This window comes from Oreochromis aureus, linkage group 6, assembly GCF_013358895.1.
Source record: "Oreochromis aureus strain Israel breed Guangdong linkage group 6, ZZ_aureus, whole genome shotgun sequence".
Classification (NCBI taxonomy): domain Eukaryota; kingdom Metazoa; phylum Chordata; class Actinopteri; order Cichliformes; family Cichlidae; genus Oreochromis; species Oreochromis aureus.
This window is the reverse complement of record NC_052947.1, coordinates 13,338,730-13,361,490: the sequence shown is the minus strand read 5'-3', so window position 1 is coordinate 13,361,490 and position 22,761 is coordinate 13,338,730. Positions and strand designations below refer to the sequence as shown.

The 22,761-nt window shown below is 40.1% G+C and overlaps 1 protein-coding gene across 1 annotated transcript in view; it reads right to left on the bottom strand.

Moving 5' to 3' along the window:
* grin2ab (glutamate receptor, ionotropic, N-methyl D-aspartate 2A, b) overlaps positions 1 to 22,761 on the bottom strand; it is a 115,965-nt gene that overhangs the window by 82,295 nt on the left and 10,909 nt on the right. Inside the window, exons 3-4 of the mRNA XM_039613029.1 lie at positions 5,566 to 5,790; positions 5,314 to 5,472 (exon numbers count right to left, since the gene is read on the bottom strand). Of these exons, the coding sequence (XP_039468963.1) occupies positions 5,314 to 5,472; positions 5,566 to 5,790 (384 nt within the window). The remainder of the gene's footprint in view (positions 1 to 5,313; positions 5,473 to 5,565; positions 5,791 to 22,761) is intronic.

Below are 22,761 nucleotides of genomic sequence, written 5' to 3'. Positions count from 1 at the left end.
AAGACAGGGCATACATGACACGCCATTACCAAGTGGCCGGTATAATATTCAGAAACATCTGTGCCAACTATGGCCTGGAAGTCCCGAGGTCAACATAGGAGACGCCTCCTAGGTTGGCCGAGAATGACCGAGCTAAAATCCTGTGGGATTTCCAGATACAGATGGACAAAATGGTGATGGATAACCAACTGGACATAGCTGTGGTAGATAAGCAGAGGAAGGCGTGATAGATGTAGCGATACTGAATGATAGCAACATCAGGAAGAAGGACACGAGAAGCTGGAGAAGTACCAAGGGCTCAAAGAAGAGCTTGAGAAGATATGGAGGGTAACAGTGGTCCCAGTGGTAGTTGGAGGGCTCGGTGCAGTGATCCCCAAGTTAGACGAGTGGCTCCAGCAGCTCCCAGGAATAACATTCAAGATCTCTGTCCAGAAGAGCGCAGTCCTAGGAACAGCTAAGATACTGCACAGGACCCTCACGCTCCCAGGCCTCTTGTAGAGGACCCGAGCTTCAAGGATAGACCACCCACAGGGGCGAGAGGGGAATTAAAAAAAAAAAAAAATTTATATATGAATATATTAGTGCTGTCAGCGTTAATCTTGTTAAAATGATGTTAACGCCATAACCACATTAACGCGGCAATTCTCCGTTAGCGAGTTAACACGGATGGCACAGTGCAAGGGTTGCACGGCGTCAATGCGTTAGCACAGTTAGCTTGTTAACGTGTTAGTGCCGTGCAGGCCCTCGCACGGGGCGATCTGCATTAACTTGTTAACGGAGATTTGCCGTGTTAATATGGTTATGGCGTTAACGTCATTTTATCTAGATTAATGCTGACAGCACTAATATATATATAAAACTAAGAGTACCTCTGCCTTTCCCTTACAGTATAAATACCTCATTGTATTTTTGGTGACTTAGTAGTAGATGGCCAAATATAATGAGTAATCAATTCAGAAATCCTGGTAATACCAAAGGATTCATGAAAGATTCTTGAAATCCATAAATCTGACAGAACAGGCCTGCTTATAAGTCTCCAAGCTTCCCTCATTCCAATCTACAAGACGCTGAACAAAAGATAATCCCTGTACATACATGCACTATCCAGGCCAAACTGGATGTGGTCATGCACCGTTATGTTATTACAGTACTTTATTATACAGAAGCCTGAAGAAACAGAAAAATGTACACATACAACAACCTTTAACACCTTAACTGTGAGATATGGTAACCTGCCAAGATATCTGAAAAATGTATACATTAAAAAGCAATATTGCTTTTTTTAAAGGTGGCTGTGGGCACGAATTTCAATTCCCTGATTTGCCTCTAAGACAAACACTGTGGAGCAAAAATAAGCCTAATTATTATTTTTATGAAAGTTAACCAAAATCACTGATATCGATGGTTTTGATCAGTTTAAAAATGGCCCCCAAAGCTACATTCTCACTACTATGAAAAAATAAAAAAACTGAATGATATTTGGTAACCAAACACAACTTGACAAAAAGCCTATTTGAAATTATCTCCAACTCAAAAATACTGGAAATATTCGAGTTCGTGGGAAGAACATTCAAAAGCTCAGAATTCATATAGTGTGCAAATGAAGAAATATATATATGAAAACCCTCATTTTAACACTTTTTAATGTTTTTTATTTAAATAGAGAGTCATTGCAATAAGTCACCTCACCCTGGTTCTTTATCAGTTTACATGGATCGGTGCAGTGCCCATCCCTGTTTATAGCTAATAAAAGTGACAACTGGAGAAAACCTTTACTTGAAATGTGACACAATCATGACAGTTAAGTTGGCATTCTGGCAGCTTAACACTGCTTTAACACCAAGGATTTCACACTTGCACTGCCCACCTCTATGTATATCCATTATTTTAGAGCACTTCCCCGCTGAAGTTTTTTTTCTGTATTTTCTTGGCATCATCCTCTTCCTTCTGTTTTTGCTCTCCATCTAAAGCATGCTGTCTAAACTGATACTGTGGCCAGCTAACATACCCGAGGTACCACAGGAGGATCCGCTCATTTTTCCACTCCTCTAGTACAAACTTGATTGGCACACTAACAGAGTGAAGTGTATGCATACGTGGCGACAGAGAGCACACGACTCGACTTGCTCAAGCTGCAAAAAGCACAATATTGTTTGTTAGTCCACAGTAATCAAGCTGAATTGTTACCAGCCCACTGGGATTTATTTCGATCCTCCAGATTATCACTACACCACTGACAGCAGGTATGAAAGCAGTGGTCACACTGCCAAGAGATATTTCACATAGCCAGACTTTTTTTTCTTCCCCCCACAGCAAATCATGTTTGCTGGAGTTGGTTTGTTTTTATTTTCAAAGTCTCCAGACCATTCCTGCTTAAATGTGTCTGATGTTGTGAGATTAATGGGATCTAATAGAGCTGAAAAAAAAGTGCTGAAGGGGGGTTATTGTGAAGCTGTCACGATCACAGAGGGAGCATCAAGTGCAAAGTATGTGTCAGCCTCACTGAGAGTCCTCGGCACCTCTGTAATCATTTTATTATTAGGCGCCATCAGCAAATGCTGTAGCACACCAGTATGTCTGACGCTCAGAAATATTCTCAAAAGAATCAATCAGTTAATAAACTAATAAATACCAGCTATATTTTACACCTAATCAAATAAAAATACCAAACTTTTGATTGTTTCTTTTAAATGTAATATTTTTGTTGAATTTATGTATTTGTATCTATTTATTAAGATTCTGAACAGTAACAGTATCCATTTATTCAGAAATGTGTAAAGAGGCCTTTTACATATCATATCTGCCTCCCAAAGAAAATAAAACATAGTTATCTATGACTAGCCGCCACATCTTGTTATTATCATGCCATGTGCATTGTAGCAGTTTTTATGTGGCTCGCCTTATCTGCAAATATGCAATAAAAAAACCTCTTATCTCAAAGAGGTGATCATGGCTCCCCTTTAAAATATACGCATCTCTTGTTAAAGGTACAGTGTGTAAAATATCACGACTACATGTCAGTAGATTGCAGATTACAGTCACCTGAGTCCTTCCAATTCTAGTGCATAATCCTAGCTATGGTGGCAACTCTGGTCGTTATTCATCTGTAGTGAGTGCAGGCTGCTGGTTCACTGTTTACCTCAGCTGTCAATATAACAAGTGTATTCACTCTGGAGGGGGGACGAGTCGGTGAGTCAGTAAAGCTCATGTCTGTGCAATGACAGCAATACAGAAGTGAGTTGTTGAAGATATCCTGAACTTTTCTGCTGTTTCTGGGGCTGCTAGCTGATGTTAGGCAATATTAATGAAGCTTTCTTTAAAGTGGATCTAACATTGTTGGACTTGGACTATTAATGAATAAAATCTCATACAATGAGAGAGAGAAAATGGCATTTTTAATTTTAGCTGGCATACTAAAGGTTAGCCACTCGCTAACAGGTATGGAGTCAGATGATGTCTGTTTGTGTTAGAGCCAAGAAAATGCTTTAAATTTTATGACATTTTTATTTCAAAAATGATCAATAGCTAATGAAAACCTATAGTCCCAATCGTGTCTACAGAAAGCTTTAACACGCACAAGGAAGTTCACTGGTGCCCTTTCGTGCCCTTTCCCTACATTTCTGAACTGACAGGGTAGATGTGAACTCGAGCAACCGCATGTCTGAGACTTTTAGTCAACCTACCAGCAATGCTTTCGACGATATGCTGGTTCACCGTGCTTCCATACCTGACTGCTAGTGGGATGGTTTCGCCCCAATTTAAACCAGGCAGGGAGTCTTTGTTATTTACAGGTAAACCCTGCAGGAGCTGTTGTGGAGGAGCTGGTTAGTTACAGGCCATACACACTCACGTTTACACCTGGGAGCTGCCAGAAATGACCGCACTCTTGTACTTTTGGCCACCGAGCTGTTCAATTAGAGCAGTCGGGGGCTAAGTACCCTGTTTAATGGAACATTAACGGCAGCGATTGAGAGCGAGAAAAATGTTATTTATTTATTTCCCCTATCATTATAAGCTCAGCGGGGAGTCCAAACCGCTGACCTTCACGTTACAACCACAGCCCCCCTCACCTTCAAGCCAGTTCTGTCTCCTTTACCTCACTCCTCATCTCTGTTATCGTTCTTTCTTGTCTTTTTCTCTCGCACGCGCTCGCGCACCGCATCCCCCGTCAAGGAGCACTTCAAAAGGCTGCTGTACTGCAGCAGTTATTGGTTCCTGTGTTTTGGCTGCTGTGCCCTGAGAGATTTAAAAGCTAAAGAACCAGTTGTGTTTGTCTGTCTGTCTGTCAGTCAGCGAGGTCTACAGAGCCAGCACCAGAGAGAGAATTCAGCTTAGAAAGCAATGTACATCCTTAACTTTGCACTGAGCACCGCACCAAAATAAACACACACACACACACACACACACACACACACACACACACACACACACACACACACACACACACACACACACACACACAAATACCCGTTCTTAAAGGATATCTCCTCTTTTTTCTTTTAAAACTAGAAATCTGTTTTTTTGTTGTTTTGTTGTTTTTGTTTTTTCTTGCATCCCACTGAGCACTAGACATGATACAGCTACATACAGCTCAGGATTTCTTTTTCTTGTTCTTTCCTTTTGTTTTCTTTGGGGGTGGGGGGTTAAGCTTTGCATAGCCCAGTTCTAGACAAAGCAGAAAATGCATTATTACATATTTAAACAATCCTCGATCATCTGCTAAAATAAAAACGATGTACCAGAGGATGCAGCGTGCTCCATGCAAAGGCTTCTTCTGACCTTACAAACACCTCACTTCTAAATGTGCACTTTGTAACCTTTTAAAAGCCTAATTAACATAAAATTACTTCGGGTGATAGCAGCCATCAATTCAGAGCAATTAAAATTCTGTTTAACTTTGACAGCAGCATTTCCACTTTCAACTTAAACAAACACTAAGATGATGGAGCTGTTGATAGCGCACAGATCATTCAGAAACCTCCCGGTGTATTATTTTCTCATCTAGAGCATCCATTTATAAGACAAACAACCTCAAAGAGGCAGACCCCCAAAGTAACTCACTGGAAGCAAATGATTTATTCCACTCATGTACCTGCTAGCTGAGAACATGCAATTCACATGTGTAACGCATGCAGCTTATCGTTTTTCATATTGGAAACCAAGTGGACTATATTGCATTTTCCAATCTATCAGTGCCACAACTTTAATGGGAGTCCTTATTTTCACTTCCAAAAAACAAACACTGATGTATGCAAAGCAGTCCACCTTGCATGTGTGTCCTCGAAATGGCCAACACTGCGTCAGGTCACTCACCTTGTCAGCCATAATCATAGAGGAGCCTCCGTGGACTCCCAGGACTGGAAGTTGAGTCTGAACGGACAGGAAGTCAAGGATCTGGGCAATGGCCTCCTGATCGGTGCCATCAGCAAACACGATCCCATGGAGACGAGTGCGAGACAGAAGCTCACACACCTTTGGACAAAGTAAAACAAACTCAAGCATCAGTTTGTGGCAGGCGATGCATTCATGTGCGTAACGCTTGGTGAATGCCAATGCGCTTCTCACCTGTGTAATCACAGACTTTGGGTCTGTTTGGTTCATCTTCAGCGTGACCACGGAAACGTCAAGCGCGTCTTCGGGGCGCCGAGGTGGTCGGAGATCCTGGTCGTTAACGGCGCGCGTCTGGCCCATGATCACGCCCACGCTGAGCCCTGGGGGCTTTTGGGATGCCACAGGCGCCATCATATGGGAAAGTAGGAGCAACATCCAGCCCACTACACCCATTATACCCTGTAAAAAACAGACACACACACACATCAATACAAATAAGAACCAGTAACAGAACATTTTACTCCTGAAATGATGGCTGGGCTCATATACTGAGCCTATAACAATATTTCTTTACCTTGACAAATCCTGCCTGTTATCAGCAGCCTGTCACAGGTGCAGATGAGAGATGCAGCACCGTGCACTGTCAAGGTAAAAAAATACCTGTATATTCATATTTTATGAACATCTTAAATCTTAAAATAATAATCCTGGCGGTTATATAGTCTATAGCCAAGACTTCTTAAGTAAAATAACCAACAAGTCACAGTTTCTGCCACAAAAAGTGAAATCTTTACTATTTTAATGTAAAGAATGATTTTGAGTCATAAAAAACCAAGAACATGTTCAAATCTACAGTACTTTACTCCCTATTAGGCAGGATAAATTTTAGCAGTGCATTCACGTGTCTTCAAAAGGCACAGAAGTGATATCAAAGCTTTCTCACAGACTGTGTTTTATTTATCTAAACACAGTGTGACTCAGATGCATTTAATGATTAATCTCAAGTGCAAAACCAAAGATTACATGATAGGAAATGACTGCGACTAGAAGCCCATCATCCTCTTTTTGTCCTCTAGTGTTCAAAAATAACTTCTTTCAGTGTCAAAGTGGGGAACCGCAAGGAGACCAGGGCTAAACCTAACTAACCGCTAATCGGCCTCCATGAGATGCCCCAAATCTCTCTTCCACTGTCTGCTTTTATTTGAACACAATCTATGCCTTCAGGCAGTATTCACAGCAAAGTGCCAGCTATTAACAGATAAAATAACCCCGAAATAAATAATCTGATTTTACCTCATTCCTGGGGTGGGGGATATGAGGGAAAACCAAAGTGCTAAAGGCCCACACACGTGTCTGCATCAATCAGTAACATTTGCTGAGATGAAAACGCTCTTTAGCTCTATATCCTAACCAAGTTCTAGTCTAAGACAAGCTCCTGCTCCCTGTTTCAGCTTACTCTGTATTACCTTCTTTTTTCTGTAATGTGAGCAGATCTAAGAGAAGCAGATGAGTAGAGGAAATGCAGTGTGAAATGCCTTGGGCTGAATGAGAGCTAATGAAACCATGATGCAAATGCTACGTTGCATCTCAGCCAATTTCTTACACTGCCACAGTCCAGCAGAGCTGAAAAACACCCCAGGAGGAAACATCACGTCCACAAAATTAACCTACTGTCTTTTTATCTCTTCATTTTCCCCTCTCTTGGTTTTTAACTTTCCACCCATTTCTCCTAATCATCCGTATCTGTTCATTTTCTCTCAATGCACTCATGTTTTTTTTTAATTTTTATTTAATTTTTCCCAATCTGTCTTTCCAGCTGGGTTAGTATGTGTATCTGATCCATGTCATCTCACACCCGGTCTAATCAGGCCAGTTAGTGAAGGCAGTACTTTCCCAGCTTGCTCTCTCTGCCCTGGTGCCCACATACTAGCCCGGAGCTCCAGCAGCACTTAGCATACGCCGCTAAATCACACACCGCTACACTCCTGTCCCAGGGAATTAGTGTCAGCTCCAACCAATGGGACAAGATTACACTAACTTTCCCTGGAGTTAGCATCAGAGCTAACATAACTGGGAGCCAGAGTGTGCTGCGCCGCAGTTTTCAAAACGGTCAACGTAGCTGGAAAACTTTGGGTCACTGACTGCTCACGCTGTCTTGGAGGATTTGCATTTGTGCTTAAAATCACATCCGCTGACTCCTGTGATGTGTCATGAGGGATAACTGTTAGCATTCATGCTAATGTTGCCAGATGAGGGCCCAGCAAGATCTTAATGAAGTAAAATGTTCAGTGAGATAATTCTCTGCCAACAAAAACTGCTGTTCACTCTTTAAAAAAATGACAATAAAAAGGAATTTTTATTTTTCCCCCCAGTGGCTGATTTACTGCAGTGGAAGAGACTGTAAGGAGCTTTTTCATTTGTGATTATTAAACATGCTTTCTAAATTGAACAAGTTTGCCTCCAAGCAGAAAATAAGCCTTGTCTAAAAGAAGAAAAAATTTTGTTTTTGTAGCTGAACTTGAATCTAGATTTGTGAAAATGATGTATCTGTCAAAAATCGAGACAACACACCCAATGGTGGAGCAGGATCTCGCATTAACAGGCCCCTCAAGCCGCAGCTTCAGTGACAGTGAATCAGAGGATGTCTGCGCGCACACTGTAACACAACCCAGAGTGATTTTCCTCGGATATAAGCACATTTTGTGGTTCAACAATGTTAGCCCCAACTCCTATTAAATAAAGCTCATGGGGGCGTAATTGCTTAAATCTATCAGTCCACAATTTCATCCTTTCATTCATCGCCAATGAAGCAGACCTACATAGTGCCTCTACATGACAACACAAATTATGCTCTTGGTTATACGGCTGTTTCCCCAAAATACCTTAAAGTGGTATTCCACTCGATATCTCTCCTTAAACCTTCAGAGGCCTCTTGTAACAGATTAGAAGCTTAGTCAGTCACTGAGGGAATTTCATTGACGAAAGTCATTTGCACAAATATGCAAACAGTTTTTGGTGGAGATTCTCTTTTAGGCATCTGTCATACAAATCTGAATTGTGCGTGTGGAAATGCTGCTTCGTGTTTGAGTTGATCAAATTTGTCTTGCTATTTTTCTAACTAACGATCTGCTGTCATATGCGTAAAGCTGACAGGCATTTATATAGCACCCTTCTAGCCTGACTAACCACTCAAATCTATCTATTCACACACATGAAACTCTTATATATTATATATCACACTGACACGCTGATGGATCCATCAGGGTTATTTGGAATTCAGCATCGTGCTCAGAGACTGGAAGGGCCAGTGATCGAAACCCCTACCGCCGACCTCCTGATTAGCGCCCGGCCTTCTCTACCTCCTTAGGCACAGCCATCCTATATTAAGTGTTCAGTGCAGTGTAAGAGCTCAACATTGTATTATACAGTCAGATTTCGAATATGATCAAATCGGTGGTCAGCAACAATGCAGCTGCAGTGGAGAACTTAGAAAGGGAGGAAGAAAATTAGTCCAATAACAAATCAGTAAAACAGGCCTCTTTAGTGCTCCTCTTCATCATGCTGTAGCAATAATATTGTTCTTTGACTCAACAGTATTGGTACAGAAGCACCTGGGAAATGTGTTGCCCTTTTCCTGAGAAAGCGTGTAGCAGCGATCGCTATTAAATCCACTTTTGCTTAAGGGCGAATTTCTTTAGCGAGAGAAAACGTTAAACTGCACATTAACAGGAGCACAAACACAGGGCTTTTTGCATTATATCATACAGGTAGGCTGCTCTCCGCACTCTCAGGGTTCAATAACTTAAAACATATTAGCATTTTTTTGATATGCACAGCCCCTGTGGTAGCACAGGACAACAACTTCCAAACTAAAATATCTCACCACCCTCTTTCTAGTGTGAGTGGTAAAAAAAGCTTCTTTTTTTATCATAAAAATATCTATATTTTTCAGTTTTGTATGTTAATCCCTGTAATACCCGGTTCTAAAATATGAGTGTCAGGGCCAGATTTATGTGCATATTTGAACTGGCAATCTGCATGAAATTAGCGTCTGATTTTCTAAAGCAGAAGCTAATTATCAGTAACTGGGACTGTCTTTAGGTGCTTTCCGCATGTAAACGAGATCTCCAAAGATGCACTTTAACAGTGAAACTAGGATGCAGAGGGGTGATACATCAAGAAAGAAATCAAGCCTAGAAAAGCAAATAAAAATGTGCTGATACTGAAATAAAGGTCCCCCATTAAAGGAAGTTTTTAACTTTCCGAACCATTTACTGAGGTCTTGATTAAACGCTAAGTTAGAAAATTACTGGAGCATGTGCGGCAGGAGTCGCTCAGAACATAAAATGTTTGGGGAAATAAAAGCCACGGCAGCTTAGATCAAGATCAACATCACAATCTCCACAGTGGCTTCGCTTGAATTAGCTCTAGTGTCAAGTTCAAGTTCAGCTTAAATGATCTCAGCTTTCCATCCTGCGTCTCTGCACAACCTTCCTTTAACAGCTCATTTCAAATCTGAGAATCATCCTCCCAACGCTGACCCCTGACTATTGGGCGAGCCTTAATAAATGTACCAGAATGTGTAGTCGACCACAATATGTGCACTCTCCCTCTGATGTCTGTGCAGTCCCTTAAATGCTAAGTGCATTTGCATTAAGAAGAGAGGCACACTTCACTGGATGCACACAAGCTGCATCTCAAACTGCGCTTCCAGGCCGATGCACCCGGTCGATAAATAACACGCACGCCAAGTAAACTTGCACTGATGTCGGCTTTCATACTTGCTTATGACTTGATGAGACTGGCAATGTTAGCAGCGTTGTCTTAAGAAACTGGCAGCCGGTGCATAATGCATACATATATGCGAAGGTTGAAGAAAAAGGAGTCTGTGTCTCTGTTGAAGTGAGCAGTTCAGCGTTTGGAAAGATTATAGTGCACAGAAGTTAAAAGAAGAGTTGGCCACCCACCTTTATTGTTTCTAAGTTTTATTTGGCTGCAATACTACTGTGAGAAGCTAACCATGCTCGTCACATTACCAGCCAGTCTGTGCTAAACTGTGTCTCAGTTGGAAAAAACTTGCAGATGGCGGTGTGACGTCTTCAGGGGCATATTTCAGGAAAATGTTTTAAAAGGTGTGGAATCCTTGAAAAAGAAAAAAAAACTCTGAGCTTGCCTTTTTATACATATATATATATGTATACATACAGTATATATACAGTACATATATATATATGTGTGTGTGTGTGTGTGTGTGTGTAAAATGCATTAAATTCTAGCTTTCAGAAGTAAGTTTGAATCAGTGTGAATCAGCAAATGTCTTGAGTCATTTACAGTCTTGTCTTTTAACTGCTCCAGTGCACTGTCACCCTAATATAGATTATTGAGTTTGGACGCAGCGCGACTGTAGCCTGTGATGTTTACACAGACCGCGGCAAAGCAGAGACACTAATGTGTGACTGATGGGAGCAGAACTGCACGAAGTCACCCAACATCTCGGGCATGCTGGCTGCTGTAAACATGTCAGACGTGGTGTGGAGTTGGTCTAATGCAGGTAAACAAGTGGCAAACACTATCATTAGGTATCAATGTCAGATTTACAAAAAGGAAATGGCTGGAAGGGGTGAATATCGTTTGATGGATGTTTCTTCTTTTTTTCACTGCTGCACAGACAGTAAATAAATCAATGCGTGTGGATATTTCTGATTTGTTAAGGACTCCTAAGAGACAATGTGTAGACAGACAGCTGAATTTAGCACTGTAAGACTGCAGTATTTGCCCATAATCTGCTTGTTTGCAGGTTCAAGTATCGTGAGAAACCTGAATGCTTAAAGAGCGAAAGTGTTTTTTGAATGAAATTTATAGCAAGGCAAGTAAATATTGAAAGTAGGCACACACAAACACACACACACACGCACACACTTAGACACACGCTCTCAAACACTACACACTACATTTAATGGGTATGAAAAACGAGACTGACAGCTTAACATTCATCCGTCTGTCATTTAGCATTTAAATCAATTTTAGCTGATAAAAGTGATATTTTAAAAAAGTCACTAGAAATACAGCACTTGCAGCTGACATTCATGGCACTGAGCGCTTAATGGTGGTGTTGGAATTATCTACATCAGATATGTTATTTTAATTGTGATAATATACATCAAAAGTTTTTGATACTTTGCAGCTATGCATTTCCTTTATGTAGGTTTTACCCCATCTGTTGGCAACCAATTAAATCTCTCCATTCATTTCACACACAAAGAAGCAGATAAGTAAGAACCTACAGCCAGCGGCTAGTTGCTTTAACTTAACATAAAGACTGGAAACAAAGGGAAACAGATGGCCAACATAAAGAGAAAATCTGCAGATATTAGTGAATGAGTTAAATGGAACAAGAATCTGTCGGGTAACAGGAGCAAACCTATCTTGTGGAGATCAGGATCAGACAGGAGGAGAATCAGTACTTTGCCTTTTAATTACTTGGGCTGCATCCTCGACAATAACCTAGTAATGAGGTGCAGCTTAGCCTGCTTCCAGACCTTTTGAATCTCTGCCCACCTCTCAGATTTGTTCAGTCATTTATTAAAGGATGATTTTGTGCAGAATGATAGCTGATTCTGCCAGTTGGAGGAAAAGCGCTGAGGTCAAGCTGCTCCAAAAACAAGATGATGCATTTCAGCCCGTTTATCCTCAAAGAGCAAGCAAGATAAATAACAGGTGGGTGAGATCAATGCGCCTCCAAGCACTGAAAGTCAGCATGCGGACATGGTGAATCAGCATATCAGTTTGTCAACTGGAAATGACACTGACGGGCTGGTGCTTCTAGTGGTGGGTCGTTTGCCTTAAAACATGGAATCAGTTAATGCATTTCAAGAGTAATTATAAGCCAAACAACTCTAAGTGGTCCACACATCCACATGCTGCATCTTTTGTGGAAACAGAAAGGAAGAAGCAGTCGAACATTGTGCAGATTTTCAATAGAGCTGTTAATCAATGCTCTGGGCTCTTACAAAGACCTTAAAATGCAAACTTCAAGCAGCACAAAACAAACCAGTCAGCGTCACTGAATGCTCCGAGGCATGTTGGCAGCTCTCAGCTTCTTGGGCTTTCTTGGGGGACCGAGCATGTCATTTTCAATTAAAAACAGTCCTTATAGTACTTGTAAGTGCACCCAGCCAATTTTACAATTACTTCAAGAACATATGAGGAGACTAGATAGTGCGTCCTAATAAATTTGAATGCAGTGTTAATGTGGTGTGGCTGGTCTTGTTTTCATTTTGTGAGTCTGTTTGTATGTGTGTATATTCTCTGCAAAATGTTTTTACAGACACAAATCAGCGGACGCTACCATGAGAGCAGGTCTGTCTGTTTGTATGTGCACAGACACTGTCAACACAATGGAGTGCAAAACTTCATGGGTGTGTAGTTGGAATCAAATGAAGGCCAAGTTAAGAGGTATCTGATATTGTCTGTTCAGTACTTAATGGTTCAATTCATAATTTCTGAATGACACATTGTTGGCCAGTCAAATAAACTCAAGGACAAAAGAACTGAGTCACACGTCTCAGTCTTTGAATTCAGGTGTTCTCAGTCCCATTGTCACAGCGCCTAGTCATGCAGTCTGGTTTGACAAACATTCGTGAAAGATTGGGTCGCTCCAAACAGCCCACTGAATTCAGGTGTGCTAGTCTGTGAAATTTCTTCCCTCCTAGATATTCCACGACTAACTATAACTGGTTATATTGCAAAGTGGAAGGATCCACAGCAGCACAGACCACAAAGTGGCAGATTGCATAAAGTTAAAGTGCTGAAGTCCATAAAAAGTGTGAAAAAGTCACCAACGCTCTGCTAAATAAATAACTGCAGACCTCCAAGCTTTCTCTGGTGTTAACATCAGCGCAAACACTGTGTGTCCCGGGAGCTTCATGGCATGTTTTCCCATGGCTGAGCAGCTCCTGTTAGTGTAATGTGTAGGTGTCCCAGTGCTTTTGTTCATATAGTATAGAACCTTCATTAACCATCTTAATGAAGGTTCTTATTATACAGTTAAAGCAGCATGTCAGGGTTTGTGACATTATTGGTTAAGAGGAACTGAAAATTCTTCTTGTTCCTTTTTTAAATTAACATCATAGAAAAGTCAAACATTAAATCCATAAGCACGGATATAGTGCACCAGGCTGACCCACATGCTTTAAGGCTATTGCAGAGGTTTGGGTTCAAATCTACGTTCATGTTTTCCCAGTGCTCTCTCTCCCTGCTTTCCTTCTCTACACTGTCCAAACTCGATAAAGACTAAAAAGCCCCCCAAAAGACCAAGTCCACATTTAGAGGGATCTGTACATTTAATCCAAGTATCTTCTGTCACTCACCACAGAATGTCTAACTTAGGGTCAGACATTATTATCTATAATGAAACGCCTTCTTGATTTTGTAACTGAGTCTGGCTGTTGATAGCTCAGGTTCTTTGAGTTGAATAATGAATGAGTGCAATCAGACTCCCATGGTCGTTTTTGAAGAACAGAAACATCTGAAGCAGGGGTGAAAATCTCATTTAACATCATAGACTGCATGTAATCCAGTTTCCTCTTAAGCAGGCTGGACCATTACAGCTATTGCTCAATAACATGCATAAAAAAAGAGCTCCAACTTTCAGTGTTACGAAGTTTAACTACAGATTCAGTCCCTGAGATGTCTGAATTAAACATTTTTTTGGCTGCCACAGCTACCCATCACCATCCTAGCAGATGCAGCTATGGTATAATATAATCCTATGTGATTACATTATTTTAAAAAACACTTGATCTCTGACCTTGATCTTAAGGTCAAGGACACTGAGATTCAGTCCAAAGATTTTTGTAAATACACCTTTGGTATCAAGTTGAAAATCCTGAGTGAGTTTTTCTCAAGTTAATTGTCAGTTGTTCACACGCCCCTCTTGGCAGCCTGACAAACAATGACAACAATGCCCCATCAGCTCCTTATGGCTGAGGGGTTAACAGTGTGATTGTTAGCATGATACTGGTCTTATTTTTTCCATATTATAAAGAAATGCTGCTGTACGAAATCAAAGATATCTGTGAGCATGACTAATCGGGTTTATACTGTTAGAAATAAAGAAAAACAGGACTTTATCCTGTAATTAAACAACACAATTTACCTGTGAATTCACAGAAAATGTCTCTTTTTACAAAAGTTCTATTGTAAATGTTGAAAAAAGGAATGTTTTTGTTATCTGATTTAAACTAAGTTTAATCTTTTTTAAAAAGCTGTCATTTTTACTAAGGCAGTCTAACTCTTATGTCTTTGTCAGTAAGAAGATTGTAAAATCTGCTGAAATTACAATAAAAGGTCCAGAATTTATACTCTCTTATTTAAAATATTCAGGTTTTCCAAAGCCGAGTGAGTGGGCTGGATTGGACCCTTTGGCGAGATGGTTCTGACCTGCGGGCTGTATGTTTGACACCCGATCTAAAGTAAAGCTGTCAGTAAAATCACACAGTCATTTATTCATAGAGAAATTTCACATTTTACAATCTTACATTTTATAAATCTCAGAGAAAATGGTCAGGAAAACAAATTAAACTAAAAATTACTGAATTAAATCAAAATCATCCCAGAACACAAATAACACATTTAAGCGCACAGCACAACACTTAGATGACACAGAATCATTTTAAAAATGGTTTCACTTTTCCACAGGTGCAGTGCATCACCTGTGAACAATCTTAATACATCTTTGCTTTCAAATTACACATTTCAATGTGATTCTCCTGACCTTCGATTGCCGAGGTTCATTTTTCCAGGGGTTGTCGTGCGTTTACTAAAGCACGGCGTGTATCATTATCCACCCACCCAGACACTAAATTGCAAAACAAAAATGTTTGTTCTCTTGATTTGTTGGCAGAATATGGGGGAAAGAGCTTGTTTGAAATATCACACTTTTATTTGTTTAACATTGACGCGAGCTCCAAGTGCCTTCCTGCTGGTCCTCCATAAAAACGGCTGCCTGCTCCCTGGTCCCCTCTAGACGCAGTCTTTTAACAGCCCAACAGCCTTATCCCACATCAAAATTTCAGTAACTCTGAGAAATGTGTGTACATCTGTTAGCGGGGCAGACTTTCAGTCAATTCTTTTAGTCCTCTTGTTTTTTATATCATTGTTGTATGTGCGGACATATGTGGTATATGTTAACTCTGCATGACTTCTGTCATTTATATTTCATTGCTGATAAATATGAAAAAACAAGCACAATGCCAAACACCAAAAAGGACATGCAGTCTAATTCATAAGGGGCCCGCACTGGTTCTCTTTGTTACTGTGTTTGTGGCTATGACTATATGCTGTGTGAGTTTGACTTTGAGGGCATTTGTGTTTCTGTGCAGCAGCGTCTCAAGAAAGAGACAGGAAAGAAAGACGCAGCCCCCGTGGAGGAGACTAAAAGGCAAAAGGTGAGACAAGAAGAGGGAAGAACGAAAGGGAAAATAAAGTTATTATGAAAGTGTGCCAAGGTGCAGAAATGTAGTCTTTGAGGCTCGATGCTGTCTGAGAGATGGAGAGAGGACTTATTATAAGGTAACGTTAACTCTCATCTAGGATTCTGTATTTGGGACGTATGAAGTCTGAGCTGTGATTGTTTTGGTTTCGTTTTTTAGTTCCAGAACTAATTAGTTTACATGTCAGAATTCTTTGCATATGTCTGAAGCAGCTGCCAGTTAAAGTTAATTAATTAAAATGAGCATGTAAAAAGTGTGTCTGACCCCAAACTGTAAGAACAGCAGGGTTACAAGAACACTGCGCAGCGTGCTGAGCTGTGACTGGCCCGCTCTTATGAATATACAATGAGATTTTTTCTAACAATCAATTATTGAAAAGGACCTGAAACATTAAAATGACACAGGACAGTTGTAGACAATCATTGCCTTGTTAGACAATCTGATGTAATGATGGAATAAATTCACGCTTTAATTTTTAACCAAAAACCGAACGTGCTCTCGTTTTCATGCATGACAAGTGCGCCAATCTCTTACACGATCCATTATTGATGAAAGCAAAGACATTTATTAATCCGCAGAATGCCGTAATGTCTAAAGAACTTTATTCTGCACAAAGTTGAGAAAATGACTGATTTCAGCAGAGCAGATTCATGCATGTAGAATGTTAAATAGTGATTATCTGCAGAGGAATGACAGAGCCGAGACACAGATGTGTAATCAGTACTGCTTTAGAAGTATTTTTGTAAGCAAGATTAACCATAACCTTACAGTCTCAATGTAAATAAACTTAGTGTACAGGTAGGGCCTTGGTAAAGGTAGAATCTGACTCCCTATTCCTGAATTTCCAAACTTGAGAGTATTGACCTTGGCAGAACACGCACTCTCCGATAGTTTTTCCAGTTATTTGATTTGGGGATGATCTGGGACTAACTTGGCAGGTGTGCGTATTTGTTGTAGCGGCATTTAAAAATCAAAGGTTTTGTTTATCGCTACAAAGTGATGAAAAATAATCCAGGCAGCTTGTTCTTTTCCCTTCCATGCCCCCCGTCAGAGACACTCATCATGGTCTAAATGTTACAAGCTCCAGGTCAGAATCACTTCTCTTTAAAAGTCATGATAGTAATCTTATTAACTTGAACCTAATCCAGTTTCTAGTTTCTCAATATCAAATACAGTGCTTAACAGAAACTCTGAATCAAAACTAAAATATAATTATTTTTGTTATCAATGGATTTTAAAATGTTTTACAAAAACAGAAACGTTACGATCACCAAATTGCATTTTTTAATTTACATTTCTAAAAAGAAAAATGTATTTTAGTGGCTGAATGTCATGCTTAATTGTTTTTTGACTTGCTGCAGGTCCAGTGTTGCTCCTCAAAGGTTTGTGCAAAAATGTGTCTCCACCCTTGAGATGCTTTGCTCGGCCTTTACTGCAGCCCATCTTCAGTAGCTGCTTGTTAACCTGATACAACTGACATCCATACATGGCAATGCCCTAACATTGCTTCCACCATGTTTGACAGATGATGTATTATGCTTTGGATCATGAGCTGTTTGTTTCCTTCTCTGTGATTTTCTCTTTCCATCATTCTGGTACAAGTTAATCTTGGTTTCATCTGTCCAAGGATATTTTTTCTGGAGCTGGGCAGGCTCTTTTAGATTTCACATCTCAGCTGTTCTCACTGTTCGAAAACTTATGGAGCGAACTGTGCCGAAGAAGCCACAGTACTTCTAATCAGAGCTTTAGTGGCCGTTTTCCCAAAATGTCACCATAAACACTGTAATACTTGCACAAGCTCTGAAAACAGATGGGAACGTGCTTCAGATTTGGCACACGGGTTTTCACTGGAAATCAGTTTGTGGCAGCTCAGACAGCACGAAGGACGCTGCATAATGTCAACATCTATGGATGCATCCAAGGAAAAAAACCCAAACTCTTTCTCTTTGGCAACAAACTCCAAGATTAAATTTTGCTTAAGAACACGAAGGGACGTCTGATGAATGTATTCTTTGATCAGATATGACAAAGATAAATTAATTTTGCTGATGTGGAGTCCCACACGTTTGACGTGAACCTAATCAGGACTACCAAACTGAATTCTTAGTGCCTACAGAGAAGCACGGAGGCTGGAGTGTGATTTTAAGGGGCTTTATGAATGCAGTCTCCAGAAGTCTGGCAGGTAAGGAATTTTCCAGCGTTAGTGATCAAACGCACGCTGCCGAAACCACACAGGAGGTTTCTTAAGACCAAAAAGGGGAAAAGCTATGACCTGACCGAGGGTGAGTCTGAATACATACACACCTTAAAGCAACGAGCAGATATTAAAAAAATTACAAGCATAAGGATTAAATCCATCATTAAGGACACAGAACGTACTGAAAAAACAAAAGATTTTAATCTTTGTTGTGAAATTATACTTTGGAGACTGTTTGTTTTTTTAATCATAGCCAATCAAAGCTCTTACATAAGAGCAAATAACCAACCTAACCTCAGGAGTAATGTAATTATGTAATGTGACACAATTTGAGTCACTTCACAATAAAGTGATATTGCAGAGTGATGTACGCACTTCTGCTTTACACATAGAGAAGACCTAGTGTGTGTTTGAATGCGATGGACAGCTGAAACCTGCAACGTTACACATTCAGCATCTGAAATATTGTGATGTGAAATAATACATTTGATGACAGACTCTGACATGAAATCAATCCCTGATCATACGTGTTTGAGCACGGGAGCCTGGTCAGCATATGGTTTTTGATGTGCTGCTCACTGCTGTTAAAAACTACACTTGGCAGAAGGCGACAGAGGCTTCAGATATTCCCACATCACCAGATGCACTGTCTGGCTGAGACAGCACCTGTCGCCGGCGCAGAAGGGAGCATTATACCTGGCGTGATATATTTTGGATGATCTGTGGCTGTATTGGGAATATTTTTGGCCTGTGCGTCCTGCTGCCTGGCAGAGTTCTCAACAAGATCATGTTGAGGGAGGAAAAGAAATGAAAACTGACTGGACGTGACACACTAAATCATGGAGTGATCAAGGTCCTATTCATAGGGAAAGCTGGTAAAAATTACAACATCTCCAAGATTTCCAGGCGAGTAACAGCATCATTTTATTTGATGATGCCTTAAAAACTTCATCGCATTTACCAAGGTGCATCTCAGGTGCTTCACTGACCATTTCTTTTTAATACACCACATCACCAGGAGGGCAAAATCAATCGGGCAGTGTCATACTCCCAGACATTTGATTACCATGTTATATTTTATGGGCATGTATTAGTATGCAAATGTGTTTTGGATTGGAAAACCAATTGCTGGTAATGTTTTTGCTCACATATTTATCAAATCAGTGTGTTTGTATCTTCAAGGTAAGAAGCGGACTTTTGAAAAACTGCTGCACTGGGTTGAGAGCATTAAATTACGCTAACTGCTTAAATCAAAGTGTGGTTTTTATTAAAAAGCAATCACCCCCCTCCCCCTTTGCAGATTTATTGTTTGTTTTACTGTTACATAATTGAAGCAATAATTATTTTTGTGCAGGACTTTCAGAGCTGCACTGCCCTCCACACGGCTTGAATAACACAAAAGAATCAACAGCAGAATCAATAAAAACAGAGTCGGTGCTCCAGGAAGTCTCCTAGGTGCCATGTTTGTACAAATTGGAGACCAGAGAGGCCTCTGACTGAGGCGAAAAAACACAAAGCAACAGCCGACTACATGAGAATACATAACAGCATGGATGACTTTAAGCAAATCAATAATAGATAAAAGAGCCTAAATTTTGAAAGCATTTCTTTTCTTGACAGAAACAAGTACAAACAGGTCCTCCCCGACATGGGGAATTTGTTTTTTTTAATAGTTTTCTGATGAAAATGCAAATATCTGTGCATAACACTGTAGGTATGCCCCCTGGGTGTCCATTGATACTTTGAGAATTTACTTCTATTCACGCCATCAAAAGATTTGAACTCCAACTCCATTTGCATGGTGAGGTATCATCGCTCTGATCTCTGGAGGGACATATGCCCTTTTCAGACATGAGATACGTAATCCTGCCGCTTTCATCGCTCCGATAATGTGACAGTTTTCTGTCATTCAGACGCAGGTCACTTTTATGCTCCTCACATCCTTTTAATGTTGCTGTTTTCTGCCAGAGACATTATATAAGGAGGAGGAGACCGAGCGGTCTGCAAGAACGTGACATGCTAAACATGGTGGTTTTCCTGCCCTTCTTCTCAAAAAAACAATCAACAGCCCAGATAGGAAAATTTTTTGGCCACTCATATAGCTGAGCTGATGCATGGCAGGTGCCATTCGCAAATCATCATCACAGGAAAAATAGGTAGGTAAATGTACTTGCCTACTTTGTTTTGGCTTACTGTCTCCATAACACGACTGCTGGGTTGAGATTTGCCCCTAGAAGGATATTGGACATTCCCATGAGAGGGAGACAGAGAGAGAGAGACGACCACGCTGGGTGTGTTATGTTTTGCCATATGAGCAAAAGATTTGGCGCACTGATAACACGCACTGTCAGCACCTAATGAAGTTTACCAGACTTTCTTTGCTGTTGTCACTGAGAGCAGAGTCAATATGTTTGTGCGGCAGCTGCCCCCACTCCTGGATTGGAAACTACAAAAATGCATCACAGAGGATTTTTTTTAATCATACTGCAAATTAGAAGCAATGCTGATTAAATACCAGAGCCACGTGTAGTTGACATTTTGTGTCTGCCTATCAGTTATCACAATAGCATGCAGTTCAGGCCTCTGATATGTCAAAGTTAGGAGGTCAGACGCAGCTAGTTCTCATAGTCATTCAAATATGGCTCTGATATGTTCACATGTAAAAGAGGGCATGTCTGAAAGTCCACTGTATGACTGGAGGTCGTGGCAAAACATTTGTCATACACACTCAATTCCTGGTATCTACATTTTTATTCAGGATTCTTTTAGAAGTGTCTTTTTCTTCTGCCTCCAAAATCAAACAGGTGAAAGGGAAGTCTTATCAGGTAATGACAGAATATTGGTCCCAAAATTTGAAAGATCTCCTAAAATTTCTTTTAGTTTTGCCAAAGAAACAATAATGTTATAGATAAATAATTCCAGGTGACACCTTTCTCAGCAACACTGTTCATGATTGTCAATTCCCTTAATGCTTAATATAACATTAGTTACGTTTGTTACCGAACACGAATCACTTAATTATTTTCCACAATTTTATAATGAATATTATCACAGGACCGGGACTTTACTTAACATTTAACAAGAAACTTTGTAACACCTGCTAAACGCTGTCTTTTCTCTGAGGTCCAGGCCAGGTTTCATCCAAGAGCAGTGACAGGCAGCAAGGCAATTTAAGTTACAGTGGCCAGACTTGGTGTTGGAGTCTGTAAGTTACTTAGCTTGGCCAGAGAAGTAGGCCGTAAGAGTGTTTCTGCTTTCATGGTATAAAATCAAACCAAGTGCCAATATTTTAGGACCATGCAGTGATTTAGATAGTGTCTCTATGCTGCAGAGACTGAAAGATCCACCCCTTTGTGTTGAGTCCAAGAAAATCTTTCTTACTTTAACATAATAACGCGCAGATTTAAAACCACATTAAGTGATGTGATTGCAGCAATTGCCAGTATTTTTGTGCTAAACTGAGTAAAAAATCATCACAAAAACCCCAGTTAGAAAAACTCAATGTGATAACTGAACCATAAATGTTTTTTCTTGAGTAAATAAACAGGTTTTTCCTGCACTGAGGTTTTATTTCAAATTTTAATTAGAGGAAAAACCCCTTTGAGAAGCACCATGTAATTTTTTAAAAAGGGTCCTCAGATGCAAAACTTAGAAATTAAAAATCATTTAAACAATAACAAAAACAAAAATTACATGAATAAATAATGATGCTAATTAATTAAACAGTCTAATAACACAAAAATAACTAACAGTAAAATCAACAAGGTCATACACAAGAGGGCTCTCCACCATACAAACCGAACTACCTAACACATCAGCCACAAGTGACATCCAGTCAGTTTAAAGTCAAAAACTGGAATTCTGAAGTAATAAAAAAAACAATCAGTTCAGTTCCACCAAAGTCCTACTCACACAGTTAAGTACATATGATGACTGAACTAAAAGGGGGTTTCAGTATAAATGGTAAATGGCCTGTATTTGTATAGCGCTTCACTAGTCCCTAAGGACCCCAAAGCGCTTTACACAACCAGTCATCCACCCATTCACACACACATAAACACAAACTGTATTTACAAACGATGGATGCATCCACCATGACATCATCCTATGTTTCTGGATCGACTCATTTAGGGCGCTTCGAAACCTCAAGTGGCTTGGAATATTAACTATTTTGGTGTTTTGGAGACATATTTGGATGAACCAAACTATTCATTTGTGCTAGCTAACATAGCTATAAAAGTGCATCCACACACACAGAAACCTGCTAATTAGTGCAAAAATAAAATGCTGATATTGCTGAAAGCACTTACTTCTCCAAAGGTTTGTTTTTACAGTTAACTGCACAGCAAGACACATTTCTGACAGAAAATTACACCACAGTCCAATTAATATAGTCCTTATTTGTAGTCCTTTGTAGTCCAAAGTCCTTATTTGTAGAAAAAAAAGATTAAGCACAAAAAAGAAAAATAGTAATTGAAAACTAGGGCTAATGACAGGCCAATGGATAAGGATTAGGGCCTGATTAATATTAGCCATCTGCTGATATATCAGTGTTTAACAGCTGATGCATGAAAAAAAAGAGAGGGAGAAACACCCCTCAAACACATTATGTGTTGATATTGCACAGTTAGTCCACCAACAGGCACTCTGCAACTTGTTACCCTGTTGGGAGTACCTGATTGGAGCAGCACAAGCAGACCCAAGTGTGCTGATTGGAGCATAAACAAGTTTTCCAAAACT